Genomic DNA, 17572 nt, shown 5'->3' on the forward strand with positions numbered 1-17572 from the left:
TTACCAATGTCATTTCTTTGTTGGAATGGCCTTCTTTTTTTGTCTGCATGAAGGAGTACAGGGAAAGCTCTATACCTTGTTAGATTTGTCAGTTCATATGAACAAGTCCCATCTTTGTAGCTTGTTTCAGTCGTGAGTTATGCTTGAGTAAGTAAGCACCTATAATTTATTTACCATATTGTTGCTGTACAAATCAAATTCATTGTGTTCCAAATTCCTAGCATTATAAATCCAAGACTATTCATTATAAATACTTGTTGAAATTTTAGCTGTCCACTCCTTTGTTACCATAGATAGCAGAGAAGGAATTCAAGGATTATTGGTGTAAGCTGGGTTTGATCATGCTGTGTGCCATATTGTTCTGTAATTGACGATCGACATTAAATACTTGATCCTTTCCATGTAATACACCAATCATTAATTTTTTATCATTTGAACAATGATTGAGCACTGTAAGTGTGTTCGTACTAATATACAATGGCTAATTTATAAGTATGTCCATCACTCTGTGGTACAGGTATCTTGTAAACAAACTTTTCAAATGCGTTCCTTTATAGCGATTTGAGGAGAGTCAAGTAATCATGCATACTATACTGCTTGCAAGCAAGAGCAATGTTGTATTAAATCTTATGGTACCTTGAACGTGCAGTGACATTTTTGCTGTTTCATATGTAGTGCATTTTGTTGTGTAAAATTTAATGATTGTCTTCCCTTGCAAGCCAACCTACTGTATAATCAAGTGTTCATGTTAATAATATATGTAATGATGGGCTCTTGCTACAATCAGTGATGACCCATATCCCATCATATACACAATGTAAAGGTAATAAAAAATATTGATCAAAGAATCTATTATGATACATTCTTGCAATAATAATGATAGTCCAAAATTTTAGATGACAAAATCTTGTATTAAAATTGAAATTTTCACAATTTACACATAAATATATTTGCTTCTGTTTGTGAGCAGCAGCTGCTTCTGATGTGTAGCTACCAAATTCCATGAAAACATTCCTCAACACAAAAATCATTTTTTCTGAATATCCTTCTTCTTTCACTGTAATATGGACGATGAGAAATCGATAGTTTCATAGCAATGTTTAAGATGAACTGGATCACTCAGCATTACATGTAGTTTTGCACACACTATGCTTCTAATGTTTTAACTGTAACACCAGTTGCACTGCAAACAATGGACAAGCTACAGTTCTAAAACACTATAAAAGACTCCAGATTAACTGATTATCTTCAATTACATAATATTTCACACATTCTTTATGTAGTTAAAACTCATTTGTATATTCATCTTAACAGAATCCATATAAGATTACAATTTGATTAGTAGTTTCAAATCTAATCATACTAGTGGCCAGACTGGCTACACTAATAATATTAATTATTTGTAACATAAATCTCCATATGTACCACTCTGCGTGGGCAGTTCAAAGGCACCGCCAGTGCCATAATTTGTATATTGCACTGCTGCAGACCGCAGCGAGTGCATTATACCTTATAACGCACTGGTTGCGGTTTTTTAGACCACAACGAGTGCATTATAAGTTATAATGCACCGACCGCAGTGCAATATCTGTATATTGCACTGGCTGCGGTTTTGTGCAGCATAGCACAAGTGCCGGTGGCGAAGACCACTACGACACCTCACCTAATAGGTGGAAAGACACTTCACAGATCACTCGAATTCTTTTATAGCCTGACATGTAAAGGTCGATTGTGGGCCATAACGTCACCAATACGTATAATGTTTACAAGCAGCCAATGGCGATCGAAAAATCCAACACGGGTGGCCACAACTCTAGTCTACATATATATAAACATACTTATACACCTTACTAGTCTGGTGCCATCTTAGCCCAGATTAAACTGTAGCCCACTTCGACAATGACTCTATAAAATAAATATATCATAGTTCTAAATAATACTAACCTTTACGTTCGATTGTGGTAACCAGTTTTGTCATGCCACCTGATTCGAGTTTAGCCAGTGTGAATAGTAAGAATTAGACTAGCATCGTTTAGTAGTTAGGTTTTGTTTACTTAAAACGTCTATTTAGCAACTTTTTTTTGCTCGAGAGAACCACTATGGCGATTAGTCTGGCGCTTAGTCTATATGGCAATTGAGTGATCACGCTGGCATGCTGAGCACTACATGATGAGAGTCGAACAGCGAATTCAGGTTAGTGATATAACCCGTAGCGTACTAGCTTTCAATATCTCAGGTGGCTGCAGTACTGCAGGGGGAACGTCATCGCAACGTCAGGCTTGGTTACCCACAATCGATGTTAGAAACCTGGCCTTTATAAGTGTTACAGCTGTCTTGTGCGACTCTCCCCACCTATTAGGTGAGTGGTACACAACAGTTATACAACGTGCACTCGTGCTCTGCCTGTATAAACGCACTTGCCTTCGGGCCTAACGGCCCTCAGGCTCGTGTGTTTATATCAGGCAGAGCACTCCTGGAGGCATTACTTTGGATAATGAACCATTCAGGTTGGGTAAAACAGGTCTCTTTAGCATAAAATGCTGTGAAAGTGACATTGACCCTGGCACACAAGAAGTTGCTAAAAGAAAACTACAGGAGACCCAGATAACAAGGTCACCTATCAAGTGCTGTATTTTCAGTCCAAATTTTTTAGGGTAAAATTTTTGTGGGTAGTAAAAACAACTATGAAATCAGCAAAATTTCTCTCTCAATAAATTAGGCTATACAATAAACTACCAGCTGGCACAACTGTAACTCACTCATGTACTGTACATGCAGTACCGTATACGGCAAAACTTTCGAGGGGGAAAACTTTTGCGGATGCACAGAAGCATTACAATTCGCAGGAAAATATTCGCGGTTGCACAGAAATCTTGCAATTCGAGGGGAAAATATTTGCGGATAGTAGCTAAGCGCCTGGTGAAACGTGATAAGCACCTAACGATAAGGATCCCTCCAGATCTGACAAAGTCGGTTTCTTGAGCTTGACATACGTACTTAAGCAGCGCCATATGTTGAGCGTTAAAAAATGGAGCATTCCCAAACAAACTCTATCTTTTTCTCCAATTAAAGAACATTAAATGTGTGACGGTTTGCAAAAACCACTGCTCTGGCTATGAAGACCTACAAAATGCAAAAAGGTATAGTTTTAGGTTTATTGCACTCAAAATATTCGAGGGGAAAATAGTCGTGGTTGGCAGCATAATCGCGAAAACCACGAATGTTTTTCCCCTCGAAAGTTTTGCCGTATACGGTATATTATACAGTACAGTAGTGTTGTTTCCACACTGTATAGTGAGGTCATGGAGATTTAGGTTTTTTTCCCAACAATATCACCCAAAAACCAGCCTTGTTTTTCCTTCAAAATAGCTTGGCAGTATTGGTTAGACATACTCAAAGCTTTCAGAGTGGCCCCAAATGCTTCTTCCAGCAGAACTTTTATGGTCAAGGCTATGGGGCTTGATTTGTTTACTGTTCAATGTCAATTTGTCCCGAGATTTTACTTTTTGGCAGCTAGTCCTCCTTTGTTTCTCCAGTACCGTTGATTTAAAAGTAGCATGTTATGGCTTCTATTGAGAACCATGGCGCACTTTCTCATTTACAAGCAGCTGTTAACTCAAGGTACAGTAACAAGTTGTAAGTTAGCCATCAAGAACCAATGGGTTCTATGGGATTTAGAACACCCTCAGGTCCATTAGTAGTGCCCTTGTTGCGTTTGGGCGCTACATCCCAGGGCCTTTGAGTTTTCTAATCCTGTAGAACCCTAGTTCTTGACGTCTAGCTATTTGGACATCAAGAACTAGGGTTCTGTAGGATTAGAAAACTCGAAGGCCCTGGGCTGTAGCACCCGAACGCAGTAAGGGCCCTACTTAGTCGGGTGCTGTCAGCCCCTTCGCAAAAAGTAAGGGTCAGGTGAAATACAGATAATACCACCCAGATTTGGCAGTAGCCAATTAAGGCGTGCCAATGACGTTCACCTTGGCAAGGTAATGCTTTTGTTGGATAATCATCGGACGTAATCAGCAGTTACATACACTGTCTAATTGAATTCTGTGTGAAATGATATGGTATTTGTATTTTACCAGACCCTTACTCTTTGTGAAGGGACAGGCGGCACCAGACTAGGCGCTACTAAGGGCCTGAGGGTTTTCTAAATCCCATATGACCATTGGTTATTGACATCTATTTATTTAGACTACAACTGGTTATTGTACCTTGTGTTGACAGCTGCTAGTAAACGAGAATTGTATCATTAAAAGGCTCTAAACCTCCCTTTAATTCAGCATGGCTGTTGCTACAGTTTTGAATGCCCATGTGTTGCCAATGTTCCAGATTTGTGCTATGTATTGAAGCACAATGAATTGGACTACAACTCATTGTTGTGTCTTGACAGCTGCTTTTAAGCAAGAAATATAGTACAAACAAGCCCATTACGTCTCCCTCTAATTCTGTATGGCTGTTACTATCCATTTAACCCATTAACGCATGGCATCATAGCTCACTCATAGAATAAACTTTAGATTCGCTATAACTTGTAAAATGCGTTTCATAGAAAGATGCACTAGTACTGAAACGGACACGCCCATAGAGGTCCCGTTTCTGGGATAACCGGATCCTTCCCGGACTAGTGCGCGTTTGTTATGTAATAGTGTAAAGTGTAACATGTTATAATAGGCAAATTAAATCGTTTTTCGACTTAAAATCTACTAGCTGATAACAAAGAAAGCGTTATACACCAATGGAGAGAGGTAAAGTTGACAGTCGGCTGTTTTATCCCAGATGTGGCATGGTGGACACGAGTGCAGATACGCATGCGCGATAGTAGAAATCGGACAAATCACGAAGAAACCAGCTGTGGAATGGATTGCATTGTAAGTAAACTGTATAAAATAGCTCTTTGGAGTGTAATACACCTTAGCAAATAGCTAGTTGGGATTCCATTGGTTGTTCGGGCTGGTGTTTACCGAAGTTTAGACTTTGTTGTGTAATAACTTCATTGCGGTTACTTTTATGTAAACAAAAACAACACAGTCGACCTCCTTAGTTTATAGCGAGTATTTAGATTTATGGTTACTAAGTAGTTCTGTTTACTAGACGGTTAGTATGGTGTGATTCGGTGATTCGGCAATTCGGCCAGGGGTCCAAACGAATTTGGCTGTCAATGGGTTAAATACCCATATGTTGCCAATGTTACAAGTGTGTAATTACTGTGTTTCGTATCTCCTCAGAGCGTGGTCTCTATTGGACATAAGTGTGGCACTACAGGTTTTAGCACTACAGGTTTTAGAGACCACATTTTCAGCCAATCAAATTTCAGTATCAAACTTTTTGTAGTCTAACTATTATAAAAACTTGTCAACAATCTGATCTCTAGCAATGTTTTTCAATATCTCATACATGCATGCACAATCAATTAAGATTGTTGAATATGCCTAGAATTGTAAACAAAGTTAATAATGCGTGTTTTTGTTTTTTTCAGACTTATATGTACACATTGGAAAAGATAGCCACTAAATTCTGAAAGTTTAAGGTATAAAGTTATACCCCTAACACCACAATGTAGTTACCTTTTACCCACCATTCCTATTTGTACATGTAGTGATGGCTACTTCCCGTCCCAAAGTAAAAAGGATACCATGTAAGAGAATAACTTCTGCAACTTCAATGGACAGTACAGGTACATATCTACATAAAGTACATACCATAATATCAAGAGTTAATAATAGTGGAGGGAGAGTGTCTAACACTGCATAGGCCTGTAAAAGATGATCCTGAGAAATTCAAAGGGATTCCTTCAGATGTGTAAAATGTTCACACAGGCAGAACAAGGTAATGTGATGATTGCACACTGAGAGAACAAAGAAATGTGATGATTGAAACAATCTTCACCTATGGAGAATACTACAAATTACAGAGTTTTACAGAAAGAATCCCTTTGAATTTCTCAGGATCAGGCCTATGCAGTGTTAGACACTCTCCCTCCACTAGTATTAACTCTTGATAATACTGTAGTAGTATATGCTTTATTATAAATGCTATACCTCTTTCCAACAGATGGGCCAGATGATTTAGAAGCTTCCATTTTAAACAACATATCAGTTAGGAATAACAATAATAATACAGTTAAAGTACGATATTCTACAATACTGTGTACTGGAGAGTCAAAAGCAGGAAAAACAAAATTTTGCCACTCGTTAATGAAACAGGATACACCACCACCTGGTAAAGGTGATTTTCATACCATTTTTATTAAAAAGAAAAATGAATCTGTTTGGACAGAAATTGACATTAAACAGTTAAGTGTATTGATTGACAAGACTAACAAACTACGCTGTCCCAGTGAATCCAAGTGCACAGGTACAACAGATGGAGATGAAGTACTGGACATACTTATCTTACTGGATATCAATGTACCTACATCAACGGTCTGTCTGCTGCAACCTGCTTTGGTAACATTTGTTGCTTACAAATTATATGGCAAAGAAGACCATGTGTGCAATAAAACTTGTGAATTTATCCAAGAATTAATGTCCAGTTATTGTTTTGAAAATAAACCAGAGTTTAGTGAACTTGAAATTGAAAATGATTTTGAAAAAGATTTTTACACAGCTTTCGTAGGTACAATTTTTGATGATGACAGTAACTCAGAAGCAGTGTACAACAAGGAAGCTGCTTTGGTCCATGAAAACCTACAGAAATTGGAATCATGTGTCAATTGTTCAATGCATGGAATGCCACTTTCCTTTTGGTTTTCGGAAACGGACAGCTACTTGCATATTGTCAACTTGATCAGTGCTCAAGAAGAAACGATCTTCAAAAAATTGAGGGATTGTTTGGAAGATACAGTAGCACAGAATTCAGTTTACCAGATACCAATAACTTGGGTGCTTTTGAGTTTAAAAATATTAAAACTGTGCTGTGAGCAGAAAGACATACAATTTTTGCAATATAAAATGGTTTTAGAAAAAATATGGAATACCGAATGTAAAATGCCCAGTGAGACAGAGTTTAAGCGTGCTTTACAATTTTTTCACCATCATGGAGTTTTGTTTCACTTTGGTGCTGTTGAAGGTGCTAGAGATTACGTGTTTGTCCATTGTCACTGGCTGTTTAGTCAATTAAAATATCTGCTTACTGGTATTAAAGACAAAGGAAGAAACCGCAATGCTAAAGAATTGTTGAAGAAAGAAGGAATAATGACTTCAAAAATGATAAAAGACATCATATTTGAAGGTCCTGGGAATATGACACTCAAAACTTTTCTAAATTTGTTATGTCATTTAAAATTTATTGCCGAAGTGAAGCCTAATGATGAATATTTCATGCCTAGTATTTTAGAGTCCTATGAATGTGACGAAAAAGTGTTTGACAGATATGGAAGTAAATGTCATGATCCACTGTTGATCACTTTCTCATCAGGATCAATGCACCGTAGTGTCTTCTGTTTTCTTTCTGCGTACATCATAAAAAACATGCCTGAAAGATGGTCAAAACTTTCTTATGATAAACAGACAGGACAGCAGCATACATTTAAAGATTTGATAACATTTTCCATAGAAGTTGGCTATTATGTGTGCATCATTGATAAAGTCTTCTCCCTTGAACTTTGCATTTATTCAAAATCTCAACATTGTGATCCAGACTTACATAGTAGTGTTTATAGTATTGTTAAAGATGCCTTAAGGTATGCCTGCCAAAGTGTGGAGATTCCTTTTGAGGAATGCAGATATGGATTTTTGTGTAGTACATGTGAATCAAATGACCACATGATGATACTCAGTGACCATATTGCTCATTGCAGTAAGAATAATGACTCGCTGCATTTGTCATCCAGCCAGAAAGTATGGCTTAAGGTTTGTACATACTGTAGTACAGCGTACAAGTCATTTTGCTTTCTTGTTAGAAAGGGTTTGTAATGTGGTATCAACTTACGTATGTAGTAATTATTAGCTATCCTAAGATTACTTTCTATGTCAAAAATATCAACTAGAAACTTGCCTTTGTAGTATTAGCTAGACTGTGTGTGTCATTCATAGTATGCTTTGAAGTTTAATCATTAATGCCGTATTTAAAATCCAGAAAGTATTGTAGATACAGTATCAAAACCAATTACCATACGGGAAACTTTGGCAAAATATTACAGTTGGCAAAATAAATTTAGCTAATTAGCAAAGTGCACTCCCTTGTTTAATTAATTACTGTACCACTAAACATACCTGGTGTGGTGCCACATTTGGTATCTAATTAAGCGTCTACTATTCAGTAATCAACTACAAGGTCAGATTATAGTCCACCCTCTGGACTAGTGGATATGGTAGCACTCAATTTGTGTCTGGACTCCAATGTTTGAGGATACCACGTGTACTACCTAGTCTAGCTCAATTAGTCGATGGCACTGAAGAGACTCTAGCTAGATGATTTGGTAGCCCTTGGACAGTGATACAGAGTTTATCAAGAGACTGCTTAGTTTCATTAGCGACAGGTTCACATGCTTAAAAGAAAGCTACAAAGAGTGGCTGTTTTCTTTACTAGTAGAATATTTGGATGGGGAAAATTTTGCCAGCACCCAAAAAGGTTTCCCTCCATATGGTAGAATTTTGGGTTAGAAAGCATCACTGGGTTAAAGGTAATTGTATTCATCTAGAAAACTACCTGTGAGTCTAAGTTATCACTAATTTTATCAGGAAACAGACATACACCAATAGTCTGATATAAGTAGTTATTGCACATAATTGTGCTATTTAGTGACCTGAGGAGTGGTACACTAATCACCTTGGGCTTTGCCCTCAGTAATTATTGTACCATTCTAAAGGTCATAGACAACTACTCTATCTGTACTTAATTGGCTTCATGTCCAATTATGTTTTCAAAGCAACCCTAAAGCCTTCTAATATTTCTAAGACTTTTGAAAATTGATGGACTTTTTGTTGGCTGACTGACTGATGAATGCCTAACTTTTCAACATGATGTCTCTTGCTGCCCTACTGAAATGTCCTACATAATTCAACAATGGCTAATATTAATGTTATTGACACTATTTCTCTGCTACCATTTTTGATTTTGTAAGTCTTAGAAAAAGTTCACACTCTTTCAGCTTGAATGTTTGGCATGGTAATATTTTACACCATGCATAAAATTCAAATTATTCCATACCAATGCATTAATAGACACAATCCAAAACTACGTAATCGTCATAGCAACAGCTTTCCACCATTTTGAATGAGGCCAGTATCACTTATTACGATTGCGCTACAGTGAAATCCAATGATGAATAAAGCTCGAACTAGGGGGTATTGTTGAACAATTGGCTGTGGAATTCAAGGTTGTAAATTGGTTAGAGGCAGGTGGTTATCAGGGTTGAACAAGACACGAAACATCAACAGCCCAAATTGCCTTGTTGGCCCACACAGGAAGCACTGTGAAGCAATTAGATAGTATTTTAATATCCATTACTGTGGTAAATTATCAGTGATAGTAACCGTAGTAGCAGCTGACCATCCAGGCCTCCTTGTACAGGTAAACAAGGGAATTAGTGTTGTCAGCCCTTCGGCCTTGTTCATCACCTGATAATCACCTGCCTTTGGCCAGAACAAGGAATTTACAGCATTGAAAGCTTCCATGGACTATTGTTTGACGATACCACTTAGTTCAAGCTTTCTTCATCGCTGAATTTCAATGCAGTGCAGTCAGTGATCATTGAAATTGGCCTCATTCAAAATGGCATCCAAAAAGTGAGCGTGGTTCTGGATTGTGTCTATTAACCTACAGCACTTGCTATAACAATGATATAATTCTGTATATTCAGCAGAAATCATTAAGTGAGTCACTACCCCAGCAGAACAGTGAAGTTTACCCAGAAGAAGCCTCCTGTGGTTAGTAACAGTGTATAGTGTAGTGGAGTGTGGAGAATACATATTATTTTATGTGACTACTATACTAACAACTGACTTTTGAGATTTAGGTAAAATTTTGTAGTACATATACTTTGGAAGGTGGAAGCCATGAAGATTTGCATTTTTTCTGTCAGAAAATATCCACCAAAAACCAATAGGTAGCGTACATTCAGAACAACCTAATAAATTTCTATGGAATTTAAAATATTCTTATTTGACAGAACTTAATAATTGTTAACATGGCTGCATGGCTTGAATTCTTTGCTATTAGACATTGTGAGCATGAGGCATGCCTTTTTGTCAACTGCAGTAGCTAAAATGTACATCATGAACTTACCTTTGTCCTCATTTTAGTCCCATTTCATTGTGTTTGCAGTGCAAAAAAAAGTAATCGAAAGCTTTGTTTCAGTGTGTGCATGTATTTGTACAGCTTGTGACTTTATTATTGCTGTAATTGGCGTAAAATTCAGCTAGGTTACTTTATTTTATGCAGAAAGTACCATTCCTATTCAAAGTACAACTAACAATAATGGAGAAGAACAATCCAGTTCTGTATCTAGTGTTGGTAAGTAATACACAATGACTTATTTAAATGACTTCTACATATTGTGCACATTTTTAAATTCTAGAAAACCAAGCTATAAAAATATGTGTCTTCCAATAAAATATGTAAGAAGATAGCATTTGATTATAATGATGTCCAAAACTGTACACATACAGGGTGTACCTGCATCAGAATACTCCTATACAATACCTGCTGAGTCACTTCTAGCAGCTTTTTGCCTTCTTTTAACTTCTACCTTTATTATCTAGCTTAGCTGTAAATGAAAACTCTAGCAAGGAAAGTGTGTAAGTTTCAAAAAATTAAACAGTGTAAAACTGACTAGTCTAGTATATAGACTGTATGTTGCATAGAGATCCCCTTTGGTGATGAGAAATCGTTGTTGTTTGTTTTAAGTGTAGGTTGAATGCAAAGTAAATGAAATTCTGGAAGTTGCTATGGATTTTTTTCAAAAAAATTATTAAATGGAATTTTCTACTGACTGACTGATGCCTTGAGACAAGCGTAACTCGATAATGGCTAACACTACGGGTTTGATTTTTCACTGTTTGATGTTGCTTTGACCCGAGAGGTGCCTTTTGGCATACCGCAGTACGTATAATGCATTCTGCATGGGCTTACCAGTGTCCTCCTTTGTGTCCCATTCATCTTGGCTAACAGTGAAAGGTGTTGATTTGGTGGTAGTACATGATGGCTTCCCTTTGTAATGGAAATTGCCTGTATTATTCATAGTGGCTACTTTGATTGCCGAGGTGCTTTTCGAACAGTTCTTGATTTGTACTACTGTGTAACACAGCTGACAATGAAGCGTATTGGATACTTCACTTTTCTCACAATAATTGGTAGCTGGGGTGTGGTGCCATTTGTTTTGATGCAGGTTCACCAGTCATAATAATTTTATTTTACAAAAAAAGTTAACGAACAAGTACACAAAATATTTGGAATTTTCAACTAGAGTAGGGAACATAGCACATTGATAAAAAGTACCGAAACAAGCTGGAGTAGTGCATGGTATTAAATCACAGTAAAACAATAAGAAGTTTTATATCCCTACTGTGCTCAAGATACCATAAGAAGAGCATAATAGGAATATAATACTTCTTATTGTTTTGCTGTGATTTAATATTGTGCACTACTCCAGCTTGTTTCAGTACTTTTTATCGATGTACTATGGCCCCTACTCTAGTTGAAAGTTCCAATTTTTTGTGTACGTGAGGGAATTATGATGATATAGTAGTAGATTGCAAGCCGTAAAGCCTGCATTTTGAAACTTGAAGATGCAAAAATAATGATACAGGTGTATACGTACAGTAGGTTGCAAAATAAAGTTTACGTTTGATAATTATAATTACAGTGTGATTACTAAGTAATTACACATGTTTGTACTGTAATTACAATTTGAACGTAATCCATAATTATGCAAAAAAAAGTGGTTTTTCACCAGCCATATTTACAATATATTCATAATTACCAATAGAGCATAATTCGTAATTACGCTTTTGTAATTACGCTACTACAGCATAATTACAATTACAAAATGTAAACTTCTTTTTGCAGCCTACTGTACATAGTAAACTAAACTACATACATATGTGTAAAGTTGTAGAATTCACTGGTGTGCAATGGATATGATATCAAAGTAGTGGCCATGAGATATGTAGCCACACTATCAATACACGCATCCATTACTTGCTTCCACCTTAGATACCACATCTATTAAGCCAGCATTTTTTTACAACTCATATCATAATAGACGTATGTAAATATCTCGATTTTTTTTATTGCACATCCGACATGGTGAAAAAGGCATACATATATAGATATGTACTTCAGCATTGTTCATATTTACAATCCCACATTTATTTTTATGCAGAAAGAAATTGCAACGTTTCAAGTGTATCCAGTTGTAAAAAAGGAAATGTTCTGTCTAATAAAGGTGCTAACCAGTTGATCATTGCTGGTCAATCCAAATCTCCAATTGTCCAATATGTTAATCCAGGTGTGATATGTTGTATAGTCAACATGTGACAGTGTATATCCTGTATATATGTGACTGGATTTTGGAAAAACGATCCAAATCGCACATTAGAAGTTTCGAGATAAACAGTTTTAAAGAATTCAAGCCAGCATAACTCTCCAAGTATAGCAAGCACGTGTATAAAACTTACACTAAAGATGCATCAATCTGTTACCTTTCAGACCACTTCCAGTACTTGTAGCTGCTTGTAGAGTTTCCCGCCAAATAAGATAGAAAATCTGAGCTGTTGGACGAGCGAAGTAGCATCACGAGTTCTCACAAAGGGGTGGAGGGTGGGGGTGGCAGGGTGGGCAAGGGTTCGACCGAAAACCTCAAAATGGAGGCAGACCACGATTGGAGTCCAGAGACGAGATTACAAGGCTGTGCTGGCTCCTTAGTGGTTGATATGTAGCAAAATCCACAGAAAAAATGTCTGGCCAACATTATCAAGCTGTCCACCAGTAAACCACTGATTCTTGCCAAGTCAGGTCCTTCACAAGGCGTAAAACTGTAATTCGAGCTCTACACACCACCCAGAAAAGACGTCTGTTGAAACAGCCTCGAGTAGTTTGAGTGGTACTGAGTGTCAAAATTATTAGTATGATAGTGTAGCTATCCACTGGGGGTGTTAGTTTGATTTTGTCTGATGTGCGATTTGGATCGGTTCTGTAAAGTTTGGTCACACACACACGCACGCACACACACACACGCACACACACACACACACACACACATATATATAATGTGTTTGTAAAGAATAGAGGTCATGAAAAGTGCTAAATCATCACTTACCAGTGCAATGTGTGTACGTGGTATTATAACACAAGTGCAAGAATAAGTGTTATAAAGCATTTTTAAAATGTTGAAAATAACTGAAAGTCATTGAGTGAAACATTGATTTGTGCACCAAAATATGGAGAGGATTCCAGTGCTTAAAATCTTAGCTTAAGTCATTGTGTTACTCCACTGAGTAGATTAGATTATCCATTTTTCTCAAAGGACACGGCATTCATGTCCAGCCTTAGACATGGAGGAATAAACCTGTTAACGTGCTCCACACATACAAAACAGTTGAAATACATAACAAGAAAATAGAGTGAAAGCTAGACGATTTGACAACTGATAGTGGATGGGATTGTGTGCTGACAATAGGAAATTGTAATTCGTTCATGTAGACTAAACTAACAGAAAAGTAGGATCGTCTAGAATGAAGTAAAGGCCACTTGAGTTCTTGTAATCAGGAATCTGAAAATTTATACCAGCTGCTTTCACCTACTGCCACACACCCAACGTGCAGCATGTTGCTGAATTAATTCCAGCTGTACTATATCTTTAGAAGCATGTAGACACCAAACAAGTGAAGTATATTCGAGGATTAGCTTAACCAAAGACCTGTTTTAAATATATGTCGGACAGGAGAAGAGGGTGTGTCATAGATAGGTAAGAGAACAGGTTGCCTTAGAGTGTTCAATGATTGGCCATGGCAGGTACGTACCTGGTATAACAATAATTCCTAATGTAAATAATAAGACTTACTTTTTGTCATAGTACGTAGAACATTTTAAAGGGGAACTGAAATGGAAATTAAAAAAATTAATGCAATCAATGCTATCATGATAGCTATTTAAAAAATTAAAAATTTAAAAGGAAATAGAGATTGATATAATACACATGCTACAAAAAGTAAGGAAACAAGTTTTACAATGTTACAACTGAAATGAGAAACGATCCATGCAACAAAAAGCAAGGAAACTTAGATGGGTACTTACTAAAATGAAATACATTTTATCCCTACTTTTGGCCAACATCTTTGAAATGAGACTATCAAATTAGCCAATAGTAGGGATTAAAATGTATCTCAGTTTAGGAAGTAACTATCTAATCTTGTTTCCTTACTTTTTGTAGCATATGTGTATTATATTGATCCCTACTTCCTTTTAGAATTTTTATTTTTTACATAGCTAGTTTGTTTACTTTTATGTCCAGCTAGTTAGTACACTCCTGCATAGTATCACTCACCTTTGTATGTAATAAGCACCATAATTATCGTCTTGGTCTTTAAAGCTATCACAGTAACTGTTAAAGGCTTCAGCTGCATTTCTAAAGCCTAAATGGTAAGATTTAACAGTGAAACGCCACTGGAGAGTTTATCATTAGGAGTGGAGCCCCCTTTTAGAGGACTGGATTCATCCCTGAAGGGCATGGTCATGGGCAGCGGGGGGGGGGCTGGGGGGCTGAGGTCCCCCTAGGTCTGATGAGGAAGGCCCAACCCCCCCCCGGAATGATAATGATATCTCACCGAAAGTATTCTTCCTGAAGTGGGGCTGAAAAGTATGAAAAAGACCAATATACTCTAATGGAATGCTCAAATACCCTAATAGAACAGTCAAAATGCTTCATATAAATGTGTTCCTAAAAATAAAAAGGTTTGCTTATAGTGGAATTGAACCACTGACCTCTTACCTGAGAAAGTGATGCCACTATACCAAGTGTTTCCAGGTGTCTAAAAGCTGTTTTGAACTGCTTTAAAATGCTGTATGTTTATTATCCTAGTAGTCAACATTGCCAAAAGAGTTTTATATACATGCCCCTCTATAATCTATGTTTTTTTTAACTGCAAATTGTCTATTTTAAGTTCTTTTGACTAAAGAAATTGGTAATATGCTTCAAACTGCGTCTATATTAATTTTGGTGAACTTTGAGACATTGTAAAACCTAAAATGGCTACAGCTTCTGGGGGCACAGACTCCCTACCGCCATGGATTCTATACTCTGGTCAGCTCCCCCTCATATCAACCACTTCCTCCACCACTGGGCATGCAAAAACTAAATTGATAAGACTATAAAACAACTATACAGCATTAATAAATGCTAGAGATGACTACTTGACTACTAACCTGGTCTTACAGCACACAAGCTCACACTTTATTAAAATCACATGTTCAGGAAGTAAAGCATGCCGCAACTATTAAGCACTGCAACTATCAATTATCCTTCGTGAAGAACAAGAAAGGCTTGAAAGATAAACAGCATGGTGCAATGGATAAAACATAATCGAAAGAACAGATTGGTGAATCCGCTGTGTCTGTCTGAAATTTCTGGAACCGTACACCTAGCACTACCGAGTCTTATGGCAGGCAGGCAAGCAGACGAAATGCAGGTGAATTTTGAACTTTTTAAAATTCACTGTCCATTGAATCATTTGACTTTTTGTTTCATTTAACCATGGTAAAGCCAGTATACTAACACGATCAGGTAGTTTCGTCAGGTAAAATTTATTGCAAAGCTATTTTTAAAGTGTGAAAAAATATGAAGCCATATGATTTCTTACCAATCCCTACTTATTAAGTACTACCGTACTTTAGTTTATAATCTATAGTCCATTTGTAAAAGTCACAGATATTTTGTGTAATCTGTAATCAATGTGAAAGTTAGGCTGACACACCCCCTTTTGGTTGTCATGCTCTTTGACATCACTGAATCCAAATGCAAAGAATATCCCATTGGACTTATTAATACAATAACACTTTGAGCAGAATGCCTCTTTACTGTATCGCCATAAATTGCGACATCAACTAATGCAGCTGTGCTCCTAAGGATATTAGCTTTCCTCATTTTGTCGTTTAAAGGAGCCTGCCTTGTTGAAACATGTGTAATGTTTCATGATGCTAGTGCCTGCATTGATGGGTGCCTTTTGGCAGTGGTGCAGCAATTCACTTATTAAAGACAAACATTTGTGGCCACCATTTTTAAGAAGGAAAACTTAATTAAGAAGCCTGTACTGGAGGGTTTTGAGCATAATCCACAGCTCAATAATAATGCTGTGCCTGCAGTGTGTACACCTAGGAAGTCAAGTGAGGCCAAAGCAAGCAAAGCTGAGCATCATCCCATGGTAGAGGAGCTGTTACCTGTTCCTAGTAGCCAGCAGGCCAATGTAAAAATCTTCAACTACCAATAAGAGTGTACAGTGTGGTGAGAATTATTAATTCTTAGTGTTTATTATCCATAAATTAGGCCACCATTTGGTGATTTTCTGTTTGTCATCAGAAAATTCCACATGTAGAGCGCTGGTGGGTGGGTCATTACCATTGTGTCCATTATATCCCTAGTACTTGCCACAATATAGCTAGTTAGACTTATTTTCATGCCTCTATACTCTATAGAACATGATACTCTCAGCATAATAGGCAATTTGCTAACTTAGCTAACTCAACATTGCTGGTTTGGCAACTATACTCTTTAGATGTAGCTACATATAGTCATCACATGATTGGTTCCACTCGAGGATCAACTTCTTACTTGTAAACTTTGAATTTATTGTATGGATCTTTCACATTCTTTTGGCTACAGTGTGCAAAGTAGCTACTGTATATTTGGTTAGTAATGGTTGAATTCTTGAATAATGGGGAAATACATTTAGCAGTAAAAATAAATGCTGGCGCTGATGAAAAACAGAAAATCATTAAATGGTGGCCTTGACTATTAATTCTGACATTTTAGATTTGCCAGTTTTATCCTGGACAAAACCAGTGTTTATAAATGTTTATCCAGAGCCGGTACCATGAACAGACGTTGGTACACAGCTGAAATGTTCTTGGATGCTTCTTACCCTATCCCACCAGTATCACCTGCAAAGGCCACAACAAGTTTTAGTGATGGTGATGATTTGATTATGATGTAATGTAAGACTCCTTGTATTGCATGTACACCAACTGTTGACTTTCTAGTGTACAAGAGCAAGATGAACTATACTACCCAGATGACAGTGTGAGGGAGACTATCCATGAGAATGACAGTGGCATTGCCAGAGACAGAAAATTTATAGTTTTTGAATCTCAACTGCTGTTGTTGTTTTGATGATGCTATAGTTGTGGCCTAGAGGTAGAGTTGAAGACTTCCACTGTAGGCACAAGCTGGTGGTTGATTGATTGTATGTGTTCATCATGGTACATGTCCTAGGCACATGTCCTAGGCACATGCTACATTTGCGGTTACAACCAACAATAACTTGTATGCCAGTTGGTAACCTGCTGTTGGCTGCAGCTATGTAATTTGTGGATTTTGACTCACAGGTATAAAATAGTTTTTTTTCCAAAAGAG

At 37.2% G+C, this 17572-nt stretch overlaps 1 protein-coding gene across 5 annotated transcripts in view; it reads left to right on the forward strand.

Annotated features, from left to right (window-relative positions):
• LOC136258580 (uncharacterized) overlaps positions 1–17572 on the forward strand; it is a 43080-nt gene that overhangs the window by 2724 nt on the left and 22784 nt on the right. For 2 of the 5 annotated variants that reach the window (XM_066051930.1, XM_066051924.1), the window contains exons 2-7: positions 5480–5530; positions 5600–5677; positions 6055–7853; positions 9806–9872; positions 10387–10458; positions 12329–12454. In XM_066051930.1, coding sequence (XP_065908002.1) covers positions 5602–5677; positions 6055–7853; positions 9806–9872; positions 10387–10458; positions 12329–12454 — 2140 coding nt within the window. In that variant the 5' untranslated portion in view covers positions 5480–5530; positions 5600–5601. The remainder of the gene's footprint in view (positions 1–5479; positions 5531–5599; positions 5678–6054; positions 7854–9805; positions 9873–10386; positions 10459–12328; positions 12455–17572) is intronic. The other 3 variants (XM_066051936.1, XM_066051927.1, XM_066051943.1) reach the window with 3 other exon arrangements.

Source organism: Dysidea avara, chromosome 1 (assembly GCF_963678975.1).
Source record: "Dysidea avara chromosome 1, odDysAvar1.4, whole genome shotgun sequence".
In the NCBI taxonomy this organism is placed as follows: Eukaryota; Metazoa; Porifera; class Demospongiae; order Dictyoceratida; family Dysideidae; genus Dysidea; species Dysidea avara.